Source organism: Rhinoderma darwinii, chromosome 4, assembly GCF_050947455.1.
Source record: "Rhinoderma darwinii isolate aRhiDar2 chromosome 4, aRhiDar2.hap1, whole genome shotgun sequence".
NCBI classification, from domain to species: Eukaryota; Metazoa; Chordata; class Amphibia; order Anura; family Rhinodermatidae; genus Rhinoderma; species Rhinoderma darwinii.
The window spans coordinates 162,088,952-162,104,182 of record NC_134690.1 but is presented as its reverse complement, the minus strand read 5'-3'; the positions used below and the strand labels follow the sequence as shown (position 1 = coordinate 162,104,182).

Below are 15,231 nucleotides of genomic sequence, written 5' to 3'. Positions count from 1 at the left end.
TATCTCCTACATAATCTGATCATTGCAGTAATGTAGAGAAGTGTTTTTTTGTTTTGTTTTTTAAACTATCATTTTTTAGCAAGTTTTGAGCAATTTTAGATTGTCGCACTGTAACAATTACACTGTGCAGTGAAAGACGCAGGGCTGGAACAATGAGAAGTGTATGACGCTGATTGGTCAGTGTCATATACTTCTCTGTACAACGCCCAGTTGGTAAAAACATTGGTAAAAAGTAAAAACACGCCCAGTTGTCTTCTAAGAAATGAATTAGCATAAATCTAAAATTGGCCTAACTTGCTCAAAAATTATAGTTTTTCAAAATAAAAACCACTGCTACATTACAGCGCCGATCAGATTATGTAGGAGATAATAATCTGGTGACCGAGCCTCTTTAAATCCTGTAAATTGCAAGGTGGGGCCATTGATCGGACTTGTTTTTCCAACACATCCAAAGATGCTCGATTGGATTGAGATCTGGAAAACATGCAGGCCAAGTCAAAACCTTGAGCTCTTTGTCATATTTCTCAAACCAGTCCTTGAGAATTTTTTGCAGTGTGGCAGGGCGTGTTATACTGCTAAAAAAGACCTCTGCCATTACGGTGTTCCGTTGTTATTAAGGGGTATACTTGGTCTGCAACAATGTTTTATATAGGTGGTACGGGTCAAAGTAACATCCACATGACTGCCAGGACCCAAGGTTTTTCAGCAGAACGTTTGCCCAGAGCATTACACTGTCTATGCCGGCTAGCCTTTTGTCCCATAGTTCATCCTGGTGCCATCTCTTCCCAAGGAAAGGGATACACACGCACCCAGCCGTCCACGTGATGTAAAAGAAAAGTTGATTCATCAAACCACGGCACCTTCTTCTATTGCTTTATGGTCAATTTCTGATGCGAACGTGCCCATTGCAGGTGTTTTCGGCAGAGAATATGTCAGAATGCCTACTCTGACCAGTCTGTGACTACACGGCTCCTAAAGCAGCAAGTTGCATGTACTGTGTTGTGACACCTTTCCATCGCAGCCAGTATTAAAGTGTACTGCCGACTTTAAACAACTTTCCATAAATCTGTAGTACAAGTAAAGTAAAGAAGCTTTGTAAGACTTCGTTCACATCTTCGTCGGGGTTTGGTTCATGGGTTCTGTGTTTTTTTTTTTTTTTGTTTTTGTTTTTTTTAAGGTTTTACTTCTTTTATGAAGAAAAAGCTAATTGCTAAATAAAATATTGTTTTGCATCGCTATGTCCTGAGACCCGTAAAGTTTTTTTTCCCGATACCAGCTGTGTAAGGGCTTGTTTGCGGGATAAAGCTGTAGCTTTTATTGGTAAAAATTTTTGTGGGACATGCAACTTTTTAATAACTTTTTATTCCATTTTTTTGTGGGAGGCAAGGTGACAAAAAAAAAACAATTCTGGCATTCTTTAAATATTTTTTTTCTTTTTTCATGATGTTTTTTGTGCGGGATAAATATTAAATTGTAATAGTTCAAACTGTTACGGATTTGGCGATGCCTATGTTTTTCTTTGTTTTTTTTATTACTTTTGTAAAATGAGTGTTGTTTTTGTGTTTTGTTTTTTTTTAAATATATTTTTGGTCTACATGTGTGATATATATAAATTGTAACTGTTTGTTTACTTTTGTTTACTTTTTTCATTTGAACAAGCAATCTTTATGCATTACAGTATATTGTTTTTTGTTTTTTTTACCAGCTTGTATTCAGCCCTGCCTCTGGCTACCCCCCACATTTTAGCTTAGATGCCACGGCTGCTATTGACTGACATCTAAGTGGTTAAGCGGCCAGTATCCGAGTTATTGACGATGGTTGCAGTGAGGTGTCGGCTGTGACATACAGCTGACACCCACTAAGTATGGAGCTGGCTAAGCCCGTGAGCCCGCTCCATACCCTTCCCGCCTATGACAGACGTTCCTTAAAATATCTAGAAGGGGTTAAATTGGTTGCTATAAACAGTTGCTCCACTTTTTATCTACACTAGTTTTTAAACATGAGGTAGCTTGTGCTTGCTTTAGTAAATTTGTTTACAGGAGTGCTGTAAAAACAGAGAAACTTTTAATGTCTGCAATTTTTTTTATGTAATTACGTATACACTTTGCAGAATTTAAGATTTTTTTTAATAAGATTTTCCACACTTTTTTTTAGTTTTATACAGTAGCTAAAGAACGTTTTATTATGATTGATGCTCTGTTAAATAGCAAGACGTGCTGTTACTTTTCTCTTCCTGCGAATGCTTTTAGTTTTGTGCGTTCCAGGTTTCCATCATAAACTCCAAGGAATAACATTGTGTAATAATATTAGGCTACAACATATTAAATCGCTGACATCCTGTTTTTCACGTGTCTGAATATTTTCTGTTGGGAGTGAGTCCATTTAGGTAGTCACCTAATGCAAGTTTACATACCTACCTTGTCTTTTTTTGCATTTATGATGGGTACTTGTCTGCTTTACAAATTCTGTGCAAATGCTGCGATAAGACTAGTCAGTTAATAATTTAGATTGTAATACCTCCTCTCTCCTTCTGTACCAGCCTGTCATTAACCCCTTCACGTCAGCCATACGACTATAGACGTTCCAACTGCCGATGCCCCGTGCAGTTGTCACGTATATAAACTTTGGCAGCGTGAAACAGGCTTTCATGTGTGCAGTGCTGTACTTTCCGGTCTGCCTACTCTCCCAAGTGGAGTCCCCAGCCAGAGCATCGCAAGCGCTTTGGTCAGGGACCCCTGTCTTGTGAAAGCCCATATATGGACCGCAAAGTTGGGGGCTTTGAGATGCTGAAATACACCCCCCCTGTAGATGGCGCCACATCCTTCACGTAGCTAGTGACACTGAAGCTCCCTCTAGGAGTGTATTCCGCTCCTAGAGGGAACTTTAGTGGCGCTATCTACAAGGGCACTTTGGCACTATATGAGCATTATCTACAGGGTACATTGTAGCGCTATCTACATGGGCACGGTGTGTGGCGCCCTCTGTGTGGGCACTGGCACTTTATATGTGGGCACTATCTACAGTGGGTACTGTCATTTTCTACAGTGGGCAATATGGCAGTATCTACATGGTAACTTTGGAGTTTTTGGGGGGTTGGGACAAAAAACAAACTGATGAATTTCATTCGTCTGTGATGAACTGATGACAAACGGCGGTTAAAAACGGTCAGATGGCCGAAAGATAGTTGAAACTTTTGAGACACACTGATGCAATATGACCATAAAAAATTGACATTTGATCAGTTTTTTTTCACTGTTGTGCAAATACAGCCTTATAGCCTTCTTCACTCTCCCCTCACAGCCATCCAGGCTGAGGGACAGAAGTCTAATTGTTACAGATCTGCAACAATGTATAAAAAAAAATTACAAAGATGTTTTTTTCATGGTTTTTAGTGATCTTGTCTGCTTATAATAAAAATAAAATACATGGAATTAATTTAACTAAGTTAAATTAAAAGTGGTTGCAAAGATAACCCCCTTAGGACATAGCCTGTTTTGGCCTTGTGGACGCTGATGATTTTTGCAAATCTGACTTGTCACTTTGTGGTGGTAACTCCGGAATGCTTTTGCCTATCCAAGCGATTCTGAGATTTTTTTCTAGTGACATATTGTACTTTGTTAGTGAAAAAATGTGGTCGATAAATTCAATATTTATTTGTGAAAAACGTCAAATTTTAACTAAAATTGTCAAAAATTAGCATTTTTCTAAATTTAAATGTATTTGCTTGTAAAACAGATAGTAATACCACACAAAATAGTTACTAGTTAACATCCCCCATATGTCTACTTTATGTTTGCATCATTTCTTTTCACGTCCTTTTATTTTTCTAGGATGTTACAAGGCTTAGAACTTTAGCAGCAATTTCTCATATTTTCAAGAAAATTTCAATAGACCATTTTTTCAGGGACCAGTTCAGTTCTGAAGTGGTTTTGAGGGCCTTCTATATTAGAAAGTCCCCATAAATCACCCCATTTTGAAAACTGCACCCCTCAAGGTATTCAAAACCACATTCAGAAAGTATTTTAACCCTTTAGGCGTTTAACAGGAATTAAGGCAAAGTAGAGGTGAAATTTACAAATTTTCATTTTTTTTGCCGAAATTCATTTGCCATAAAAAAAAATCTAACACAGAAGGTTTTACCAGAGAAACACAACTCAATATTTATTGCCCAGATTCTGAAGATTTTAGAAATATCCCACATGTGGCCCTAGTGTCCTAATGGACTGAAACACCGGCCTCAGAAGCAAAGGAGCACCTAGTGGATTTTGGGGCCTTCTTTTTTTAGGAATATATTTTAGGCACCATGTCAGGTTTGAAGGTCTTGTGGTACCTAAACAGTCGAAACCCCCCCAAAAGTGACCCCATTTTGGAAACCACACCCCTCAAGGCATTTTTTCTAGGGGTATAGTTAGCATTTTGACCCCATGGTTTTTTTGCAGAATTAGTTTGTGAAGATGAAAATCACCTTTTTTTTTTTCATTGCAAACATAGATTTTTTTCATTTTTACAAGGAATAAAGGAGAAAAACCACCCCAACATTTGTAAAGCAATTTCTCCCGATTACGGCAATACCCCATATGTGGTCATAAACTGTTGTTTGGACCCACAGCAGGGCTCAGGAGGGAAGGAGCGCCTTTTGGATTTTGGAGTTCAGATTTTGCTGGATTGGTTTTCAGTGCCATGTCGGGTTTGCAACACCCCGGAGGGACCAAAACAGTGGAAACCCCCCAAAAGTGACCCTATTTTGGAAACTACACCCTCAAGGAATTTTTCTAGTGGTATAGTGTACATTTTGACCCCACAGGATCTTTTAGAGCGAAGGTGACCAAAAAAAGCTATTTTGGTGCTTTAAATTCTTTATTTCTTACAGCTTTCACCGTGAGCAATAAATTACGTTTTACTTTATTCTGCCGGTCGGTACGATTACGGCGATACCATATGTGTATTATTATTTTGTAACTTTTGCAGCGTTTGCACAATAAAATTACGTTTTCTATAAAATTTATTTTCTGCGACACCCTATTCTGAGCCGTAACTTTATTTTTTCGTCAAAATTACTGTGGGAGGTCTTGTTTTTTGCGGGACGGGTTGTAGTTTTTATTGGTACTATTTTGGGGTAAATGCAACTTTTTGATCACTTTTTTTTCTATATCTTCGGAGGGGTGGTGACCAAAAAATAGCGATGATAGAGTTTTCTGTTTATTTTGTTTGCGGCGTTCACCGTGCGGAAAAAATAACATTATAGTTTCATAGTTTGGGACGTTACGAACACGGTGATACCAAATGTGTGCTTTTTTTATTTAACGTTTTCATTTTTTCCCTATAATAAATGACTTATTATAGGAAAACAAAAACTTTTATTTTTACACTTTTATAAAACATTTCTATTAACTTTTTTTAACTTTTTACACTTTCTTTTTTTTACCTGCAGCTCTGATTGCTGCTAGTATACATTACACTACCTAGGTAGTGTAACGTATTCCAACGGTCAGTTTGACGTCACAGTCACTCTGATAGTTAGTCTATGAGGACCAGCCAGATACTGATCCTCATAGGCTTCCATACATGGCAAACCCGGAGGCCGTTGCCTGGCCTCTGGATGCCATCACAAGCATCAGCAGCCCCCACAATTGCATGGGGGCTGCTGATGTCCTACAAACCTCCTAAATGTGGTGATCGCAATCGAGCAGCACATTTATCGGGTTAATTGCCGAAATCAGCGGCGATGAGCCGCTGATTGGCAACACTGGAGTGTCAGCTGTCTGGGACAGCTGATCTCCCAGTTCCCGATGCACACCTTGTCGCCGACAGTGTGCATCGGGAACGACAGTGACTTTCTGTCACTCTGACAGGAAACCTATCAGGACCAGCCGAAGGTTGGTCCTGATGGGCTTCCGTCCATGGCAGACCCGGAAGCCATTGTTTGGCTTCAGTTTGCCATACTATCGGCAAACGCCGCGTTTTCGGACCGGGGTCTGCCGATATGCTAGAAACCCTTAAAATTCGGCGATTGCAACCGATCGCCAAATTTAAGGAGTTAATTCGCCGAAATCAGCGGCAAAAGTGGAGTGTCAGCTGTCTGCGACAGCTGACCTCCCAGTTCCCGGTGCACACTGTCGCCGACAGTGTGCACCGGAAAAAACTGAGTAATTGTACGTCCTCGTGCGGGAAGTTACCTCCCGCAACGACGTACAGTTACTTACTCGTGCGGGTAGGGGTTAAAGACGTGCATATCAGAAATGGAAAATTTGACCTGGACAGGTGCATCAATGACACTTGGTAATGAAAGGGTTAAATAAGCTCATATATATTATACTTTTTATTGTGTCATGTAATTAAACCCTTTGTTTGTATGTACAGCTCCCTGGAGTTATTGGCGCTTTAATTAAATAATAATAATAATTATGTATTGTCTGTAGCTAAAATGTCTCTGTAAACCAGTCTAGCATGCCGCCAGGTGACCATGCTCCTGTTTTGTTTTTTCTTCTGCTTGTGTGATGTTTGGAGAACTGAACACGTGGTTCTTTCCACCTCTGTTGAACAGGTCGTAACACATCACATGCCTCTTATCACTGCTCTTTGCTCTCTCCCTCCCTCTGTCTCTGGACGGATGGTGTTTCACATGCTGGGCATCAGATAGTGCAGAGCGGTTTCCAGTAGCAGACCGTGAGTAATTACAGCATTACCTTACACATAATGGAGGGGCATGCAGGCAGCTGTAAATATAGGCAATGTCTGAGAGAGGAAAGAGGAATCATGGGAACTGCAGTCCTTTATTTTGCAGTTCAGCTCACAGAAATCCACATCAAAATAAAAACAACAATGCTGCACAGAGCTAAACATAATGAAAATGAAAAATAACTACTACTGAGCTATGGTGGCATTATCTGCATCATCTGGTGAGCATTCAGACATATATACAGCAGTGTTAAAAGAAAAAAGTGAGTTTAAAAAAAGCACATAAAGTGCAGTATCATAATAACTTTTATTTGCCTAAATGCAAATGCACTAGAAATACTACACTATCAATTCCAAATCAAAACAATAACAACATTTATCCAGTTTGTGTTAATCCTTTACAGAAAGTAAAGAAAAAGGAATATTAGGCGGTTTTCAGATTTTACTTTACTGAACTAATATTTGGTGGCATAAACATTTTCTGAGAACTGCTCGACATCTGTGTTGCTTGGAGTCGACCAACTTCTGGCACCTCTGAATAGATATTCCAGTCCAGAAAGATTGGACGACAATCCAGTTCTTCTGCATTTTTGGTATTTGCCTCATAAACTGCATTTTCTATTTCACCCCAAAAGTTCTCAATGGGTTTGAGGTCAGGGGATAGGACTGGCCACTCCATTACCATTATGGGGCAACATGATCTCAAGTATTTTTATATATTCAAATTGGTGTCTAGTATGCGATGAATAGGCCCAACACCATGGCATGAGAAACATCCCCATATCATGATTTTTGCATCGACATGCCTTACTGTCTTTACAGTGTACTGCGACTTGAATTTGGTGGTTGTCTGACGTACTGTCTGCGGCCACTGGACCCAAAAAGAACAATTTTGCTTTCATCAGTCCACAAAAAGTTGCGCTGTTTTTTGGGCCAGTCAATGTGTTCCTTGGCAAATTTTAACCTATTTAGGACATGTCTTTTTTCCAACAACGGAGACTTTGCGGGGAGTTCTTGCTGGTAACTTGGCTTCACTTAATAGTCTTCTGGTTGTTTCTGGAGGTGATCACTGGCTGAGCCTTCACCATTTTGGCTATTCTTTGATCCATTCGAACAGTAGCTCCCCGCTTCCTTCTGCGTCTTTCAGGTTTTGGTTACCACTTCAAGGCATTTAAGATAATTTTAGCGGAGTAGCCTATGATTTGGTGCACTTCTCTGTTTTTCCCTCTCCAACTCCAGGAGACCGACAGACGGCAAACATGTACTAAACATGAAGATGCGGGAGCTCAGTCAAGTATTTACTTGGTTGGAAGCAAACATTCACAGTGACCAGTATATCACCCCGTGGCACTGAATTCAACATCAGCACAAACATGCATATTTGCCCTATGGTTTTACTAGTGGGAGCCAACTTATGTTTGCCAGAATCTGTTTTGCAAGTGAGAGAAAGTAGTTGAATCTTAAAATACACCGCTATATATTTTTAGAACTGAATGTTACGTTTTGCATCGACCACTGGAAAGAAGATTCATCTGGGAATGGTTTGGCAAATGAGATCCTGTTATTCAACAACTTTGAGGAGGGAGTTGGTGTCAAATGAGGAGTGTTGATTTGGGGAGACTACTCCGTAGAGCTAGCCTTGCATTTTCTGCTGACTTCAGAAAAATATTAACCATTAAGAGGATCACATCCTGATCCATGAAGCGGGTCTGTGGGTCTTCAGCCTTTCTTGCTTGCAAGTTGTGAGGAGATAATTCATCACCTCACCTTGTGAGCACTCATTCATTTTAACTGATTACGCCTCCAACTATTCTCACATCAGTGAAATTACTAATTGCTATTCCTCGTGTGTCAAACAGCGAATCCTGAATAATTAATCCCAAATAAAATTAGTTGAATTGGTCCTTTTTAATTAGAGTTCCTGCTGCTGTTTGTTCTGAGCTTCCTTTTTCCATCCTGCTCTGAGAATTTTGGGATGATTAAAACTGTTTAAGGCTTAAACAGTTGGTGACCTTTCCTTGTAGAATAAATCTATAAACGCAATATTTCAACTGGCATGGGGCGATCGGCATTATTTTTGCTTGATATAAAACCTTTTATGACTTTGGCGTTCCCAATAAAATAAATTAAATCTGCTTCTGTGAAAATGAGAATGCTCCCGGGTTCGAATAGGCTTAAAAGGGGTTATGTGGGGACCGAAAAGTATTGGCAGTGTACTCACTGCAGTATGTGAATACACTCGCTAATATACGTTACGGTCCCCCATCGCACGGATTATGAGATTTTAATAGATTTTTATTCCCCCACTGTTCTCTTTGTAATCAATATACTACTGCTACATTGATTTAGATAGAGTACAGCGGGGCCAGTCACATGACAAGTCGTGTCCTCCACCAGTGCTGTAAAAATCTATTAAAATCTCATAATCCGTGCGACGGGGGACTGGAATGTGTATTCGTCTAGTGTACTCACATACCGCAGAGAGTACACTGCTAATACTTTTCGATCCCTACAGAAGTCCTTTAAAGCCTCAGTTTTATGAAGAGATAGTGACGGGGTGTGTAACCTTAGAAGGTCTTTGATGGAGACAACAAAAATGATTGTATTTAACAGGAATGGTTTTATTGGTCAGTAGTTCTGTGGATGCAGGTAAATTATTACCATGATTTACTGTACATTTGGGGAGTTCTAGTTGAAACTCTTACTAGTTAATATCTAGCCTTTTCTTCACTTTATTTGACCTTGCCGGCTGAATATTCATTTGGACTTTATACACTTCAGTTGACCTTCTACCATTTTGGATTTTTTCATAACTGGCATGTCACTTTATGGATAGCTCAGATTACTGGTGTCAACATGTAGTGTTTTTTTCCATTTCATTTTTGGTTTGGCTTATACATTTAGTTTAGTCCAGCAAGATGCAATCGATATGAACTTAAGATTATCACCCCTGTTGGTATCGGAGACAGCCAGCTTGTTGTGGTTCTTCACTTTTTAGATGGGTGCAATTATGTGGGATGACCTGATGATTTTTGGTTGTCATTGTGGAGCTTGGTGGAAGTTTACAAAAGTGGACACTTTAATGATTTAACCTCTTTGGGAACTTGGATAGTCTCTTTTTTTTTTTTCTTTTTTTTTAAACAATGTTTTGGGTGGTAAAGTTACTTAAAATTGGCATTGACAAATATAATAAAAACGATATTCAGGTTATTCCATTAGTCAGTGTTGGGAAACAGTCTGAGTAGCTACAGCATTCCAGAATAACAAGTTTGTAAAAAAAAAAAATGTTGTCAGTGGAAAGTTAAGTCTGACATGTCTTAAGCTAAAGAAAGGGGTCATTGTACCGGCATTTATATTGATTTAGGTTTGGTAGTTATGATGTTTGCTTTTATGGTTCTCACGACAATTTACATATACAGTAAACTCATTTGTCAAAATATCTACAGTTATTTAAAAATGGGTAGCTTCATACGGTTTCTAGCAAGCGTATCTTGGGAACTTCCCCAAATATGCTGAGACTTTCTCTTTACTGCTTCGCTTGTCAACCAGAACAAATTATTCTGCATTTTGTGAGGACGAGAGGCCAAACTATACTATATGAATACAGAAGTCTGCACCATCCTCTTAACCTTCATTATATGGTTATTGACTCCGAGAACTGGAAAGTCCATAAAGTATAATTTCTCTTGTAGCATGGAAGTATGCTCTTATTAGGCTGAATTGCCTCTGTTTATTTTGATATTTTTATTATATTCATATGTGGTAACAAAGATGTACCTCAAGTGAAGACCATCTCATACAATTTTAGGCCGTTTTATCACATCATTAGTGGACCTCATCATTTTTGTTCCATTTAAGTTTTTAGTTCCCTCTGATGTTCAAAAGAAGTTGCCTACTAAAGTATACATGGATCCCATTTGTGGTCCTAAAATTCAGGGTTGTGAGGTACCACATTCAAACATCCCCTACTTTTATAGGCGTGATAAATGTTCTGGACCCGCCTGTCATACGGAATAGGCAATGTGAATGTAATCAATTGGAAATATTCTTTAATCCAAAGGAACTTGTGGATAGAAACTAAACCATGACACTGGGAGGTTCTTGCCCATCGGTATCAAAATATTAAGGCCCTTCAAAAGTGACTGGTGAAAATATACAGAGGAGAATTCTTATAAGACCGAGGGATGTAAGTGATGGCACACCGTGTTATAATCGATTTCCTTCGATAAGGCCAATATATTCTTTAGCACTGTACACAAACTCCATCCAGAAATAATAAATTTCAGTCGATCTGTCCCACACGGAGGTTTAGCCTATTCATCATAGCCAGTTACATATATGCAGCTTATATTGCACAGTTGTGGTTACCTCATTCTAAGCATTTCATAAATGTTACAGTATCCGCTAACTGCCAACAACTGTTCTCACTCCGTAGTTGTGTGATGTGAGGTGTGCAGCCATTTTTCTCAAAGTATGTCAATTTGGAAGTATAAATTTGAGGATTTTCGTTGGACTTGATACCTTGAAGTGTGTTCTATTGTCTGCTTTTCTCTGTGCTTATATCTGGAATAGATTACAAGACTGTAAACCTGCTATATTTTTATCATAAAAGATATTTGCTGTATAACAATGTATTGTCTTTCTTCATCTGCAGGGGATTTCCCACCACCTCCCCCTCCTCCTCCTTTGGAACAGATGAGTGCTGGCCTTGGGAACTTTCCTCCCCCTCCTCCTGCTCCTGACGACGCAATGTTCAATGTTCAGGTAAAATTTTAGGAAAGAATAGGAGGCCGTATACTGGCATTTAGCATTCATATTACAGCCCAAAATTTCACGTCTAAAATTACGGATCCATGGCAAAACTTAAATCTGGAACTGGAAATCCCTATTTAGATTGATAAAATATGACATTAAAATCGGATGGCTGTCTGCGTATATCACAGCAGTTCTGGATCCATCCAGAGCAGGTTAAGCCACTTTGGCTAATATATAATTGTCTTGAACGGACGGACATAAGAGGCATAATAATAAACTGCTAGCCCTTGTCCAATGTGGCTGCTTACACACTTAGATTTGACTCCGCTGAGTCCTAATAAGTTTTGAGCAGTAATTAGCGGTTATCAGTAGAAGCCGTGACGTTCCATAATGTAGCATTACGTGCTGGCTATTTCAATGAACAGTCAACTAGATTAATGCATGGATGGGCTGAGTCTGCCAAAGCCGGAGGCATCCTTATAGAGCGGCTTCCTGTTACGGCTCATAGGGGGGAGTACCAAGTGGAGGAACCCCCTCTATGACTTCTATATACCCTAATAAGGCATATGAACAGGGGTAGTCATTGCGAGACATCCCCTTTTTAAGGCTGGAGTCAGTCTTTGCATTTTCCTTCATCTAGAGGTTTCCTAAATGTTTTATAAATATACTCATTATATTTACGTTTTACATTTAGAAACCGCACATTTTTCAGGAATTTTTTAAAACTGATCAATCTAAATTTGTTGCAATGTTTCTGCGTTTTTAAAAAAATCGAAAGTAAAAAATTGCATATTTCTAGGAACTCCTTGTAGTTTATAGGAATCTCTTAAAACATGTGGTTTGTACTAACATGCGCTTTTTTGCAACACTTGAAAACAAAATTTTGTATTACTAAGGCTTCCGTCACCATTGAAATCAATGGTGATGGAAACGGAAACTTCTGGTTTCCGTCGGTGTCAGTTTGTGTCTGCTCAGGGTCCCGTTCTGACTGAAACCTCCAACGGAACGTCAGAACGGGACCCCAACGCAGATGTGAACGAAGCATTATTTGGAGAATTACGTGATTGTCCTGCAGTAGTCAAGATTTAACAAGCTACTTCAAATAATAAATGTATGGCACTGCACTTAGTTTCATAATAAATGAGTGTTGTAGCAAATATACCCATACTTCGAAATCCCTCTGCCTGTACTTACATACATATGCACGTACATACGTACGCAGACATCTTTATCTTGACTATTAACGCATTAAATACACAATCTCAATCAACTTTAAATTGACTTTTTCAATGGCTTTTGTTGTGTGATCACGTTGCAGCAAATTATTAAAGTCAAAATAGAGATGCATACACAGATATTTGTATGTTTTTATTAAGAGTATGCAAATATGGTGGGCAGATATTGCCTTGGTCGGGGGTTTGTGCCAGGCAGCCTATATTACACAGTCCTAGTCCATGACTAGGTTTTCTGCTTTAACGGGTAGCCGAATACCTCCGAACCCCATAAAAAATGTATTACAGTTCCTCACTCTAAGTGATTTGGGTAATAATGTAAAGCATGTATTTTAGGCCTTGATAGTAACTTCAGGTTTCCCCAAATTAGGACATTTACAAGACTTTTCTACCCTAACTTGCCCTTTTTCTACATTTGTCATTTTATTTTTAGTTTCAATTATTTATCACGCGGTATTCTCTCAATGTTTCTCATATCATGTATTGTACCTGTATTCTGGACTCTGTGCGAGACTTCTGTTTGAAAATTGTAATAAAATACCAATTTAAATTTTTTTTGAAGAGCAATTTGACAATTGACTAGGCGCAAATGGTTGATAACGACTTTTTATTTTGGATAAATAATTTGCTTAGTGATATTAATTTACTCCTGTCAACTCACAGGAAAAATTTAATCTTCATTGCTTTGTTAATTTAAATCGCAATTTTTAGCTCAGGAATATTATGGAGAGTCTGCGTTGTTGTTGTGCATTACATATTTTTCATCTTTTATAGCTTAAAATTGAATACATTATCAGCTGTATACAACAGAACTTCCCAAACGTTTTCTTCTTAGCCTCACTAGTGGCCGTCAAGTAGTTTGTAATAAATGTATGTACTGCCTATTTCACAGATAAACACCAGTGGTAAAACGCTAGAAGAACGACGCTCAAGTCTAGATGCAGAGATTGACTCATTGACCAGTATCTTGGCTGATTTGGAAAGCAGTTCTCCATACAAACCACGGACAAGTCAGGTACAGTCATGGGAAAGCACAATTTGTGCTTTTTTTGTTGTAATTTTTGCCTTATTGTGTATAGCTTTTAGTGCTAGCAGGGCAATAAAGCAAAGAGGACCCAGAGAGAGCAAATGTTTCTTCTGGTGCTTTAAAATAAGACTAAAATACTACATGAATATTTAGAGTTTTGTGTATTGAAGACTTGGGGAGGAATTTATCAACCTTTTTTATGCCAGTTTTGTGGCGTAGAAAGGGCCCGAAAGTTGCAAATTGCTTCTTTTGGCTTTTCAACGTCGCCCTTGCCCCCTTTATGGAAAGAGGCAGGGCCACAGCGGTCTGACACATTTACACCAGAAAATTATAGTGGGAGTAAACGCCAGCTACTAGCTGGCGTAGATTTGACTATGTGGGACGTAGCAAGGTAGAGGCATGTGCCAATTGGGAGAAATGGATGTTTGCATGACTATGGTCGTTGCACCACAATTGTGGTGCACAGCCGGCTGAAAGATGCAGCACGTTTTTTTTAAGAGGCATACCTCCCCTTTTCATTCCCCTTTAATTTCAGCACAAGCGTGTGATTTTTATTTGTTTAATAGCTAAATAAGATTTCGAGTAATGTCATCTACACTTTGCATAGTTTTTCCACATGTAAATTCGGTGTAGATTTTAAAATCCGCATTGTGAATTTATCCTGCGTTTCAGAAATGTATCTGACAAGTTTATAAAAAAAACAATAAACATTAACAATAAAATCTGCAACTGTTTCTGCATAAAAATTAAAAATTTGCACCTAAAAATGCAATATTAAGTGCATATTTACCAGCATTTGTTTGCGGTTTTATTGCAGATTTTCCACATCAAATTCTGCAATATGTGCACGTAGCCTTATATTAATAGCTCAGTTTGTCCCAAAGAATGAGATGTAGGATTTAGCGACATTATAGCAAGAGTTTGGCCCTTGAATGGGTCTCTTGGGTGTACGGATTTTGTTACTTTTTATTACTTCTTAAAAATAAGGGAATTGATTAAGAAGACCACGTTTACATAAAATGCTTGCACGTAAGCAATGTGGGTGACCATTATGACATCGCCACAATCTAATAGCTTTAGCGCTGCAGGACAATGCAGTCATGTGACATCACGCTGGAGATCACATTACTTGGGAAGCCATGGGAATTTGAAAACGGGGGCTAGAAGGAACATTTTGATTAACTATTGGAAAGCCCCTTATTTTAAGAAAGAAGCGCAATTATGTAATAAAATAAGCGTTAAAATACCTTTTTAAAATGGGGATTTCTACCTCAAACATTTATGCCATAAATAACTTCGGTTCAGTTTCCACCTTTGGCTCTCCCCACTCACTTCTATGGGAGTTACCTAAATAGTCGGGCACTTACATGCGCCGCCATCTCTCCATTCATTCTCCATCTGGATATGCGTTGATCAGGTTGGATGGTGATTAGGGGAACACCGTTTTTCACATAGGTGTGGGTCCCAGTAATTAAAAAGCTAGGAGGCTTTGCAAAGACAAACTGTCCATCTGGGGAATCATTGTACATAGTTTATATT

At 38.8% G+C, this 15,231-nt stretch overlaps 1 protein-coding gene across 1 annotated transcript in view; it reads left to right on the top strand.

Annotated features, from left to right (window-relative positions):
• The window catches only part of LOC142759528 (lipoma-preferred partner homolog), a 206,891-nt gene that overhangs the window by 34,690 nt on the left and 156,970 nt on the right, over window positions 1-15,231 (top strand). Inside the window, exons 2-3 of the mRNA XM_075861791.1 lie at window positions 11,333-11,442; window positions 13,558-13,680. Of these exons, the coding sequence (XP_075717906.1) occupies window positions 11,333-11,442; window positions 13,558-13,680 (233 nt within the window). The remainder of the gene's footprint in view (window positions 1-11,332; window positions 11,443-13,557; window positions 13,681-15,231) is intronic.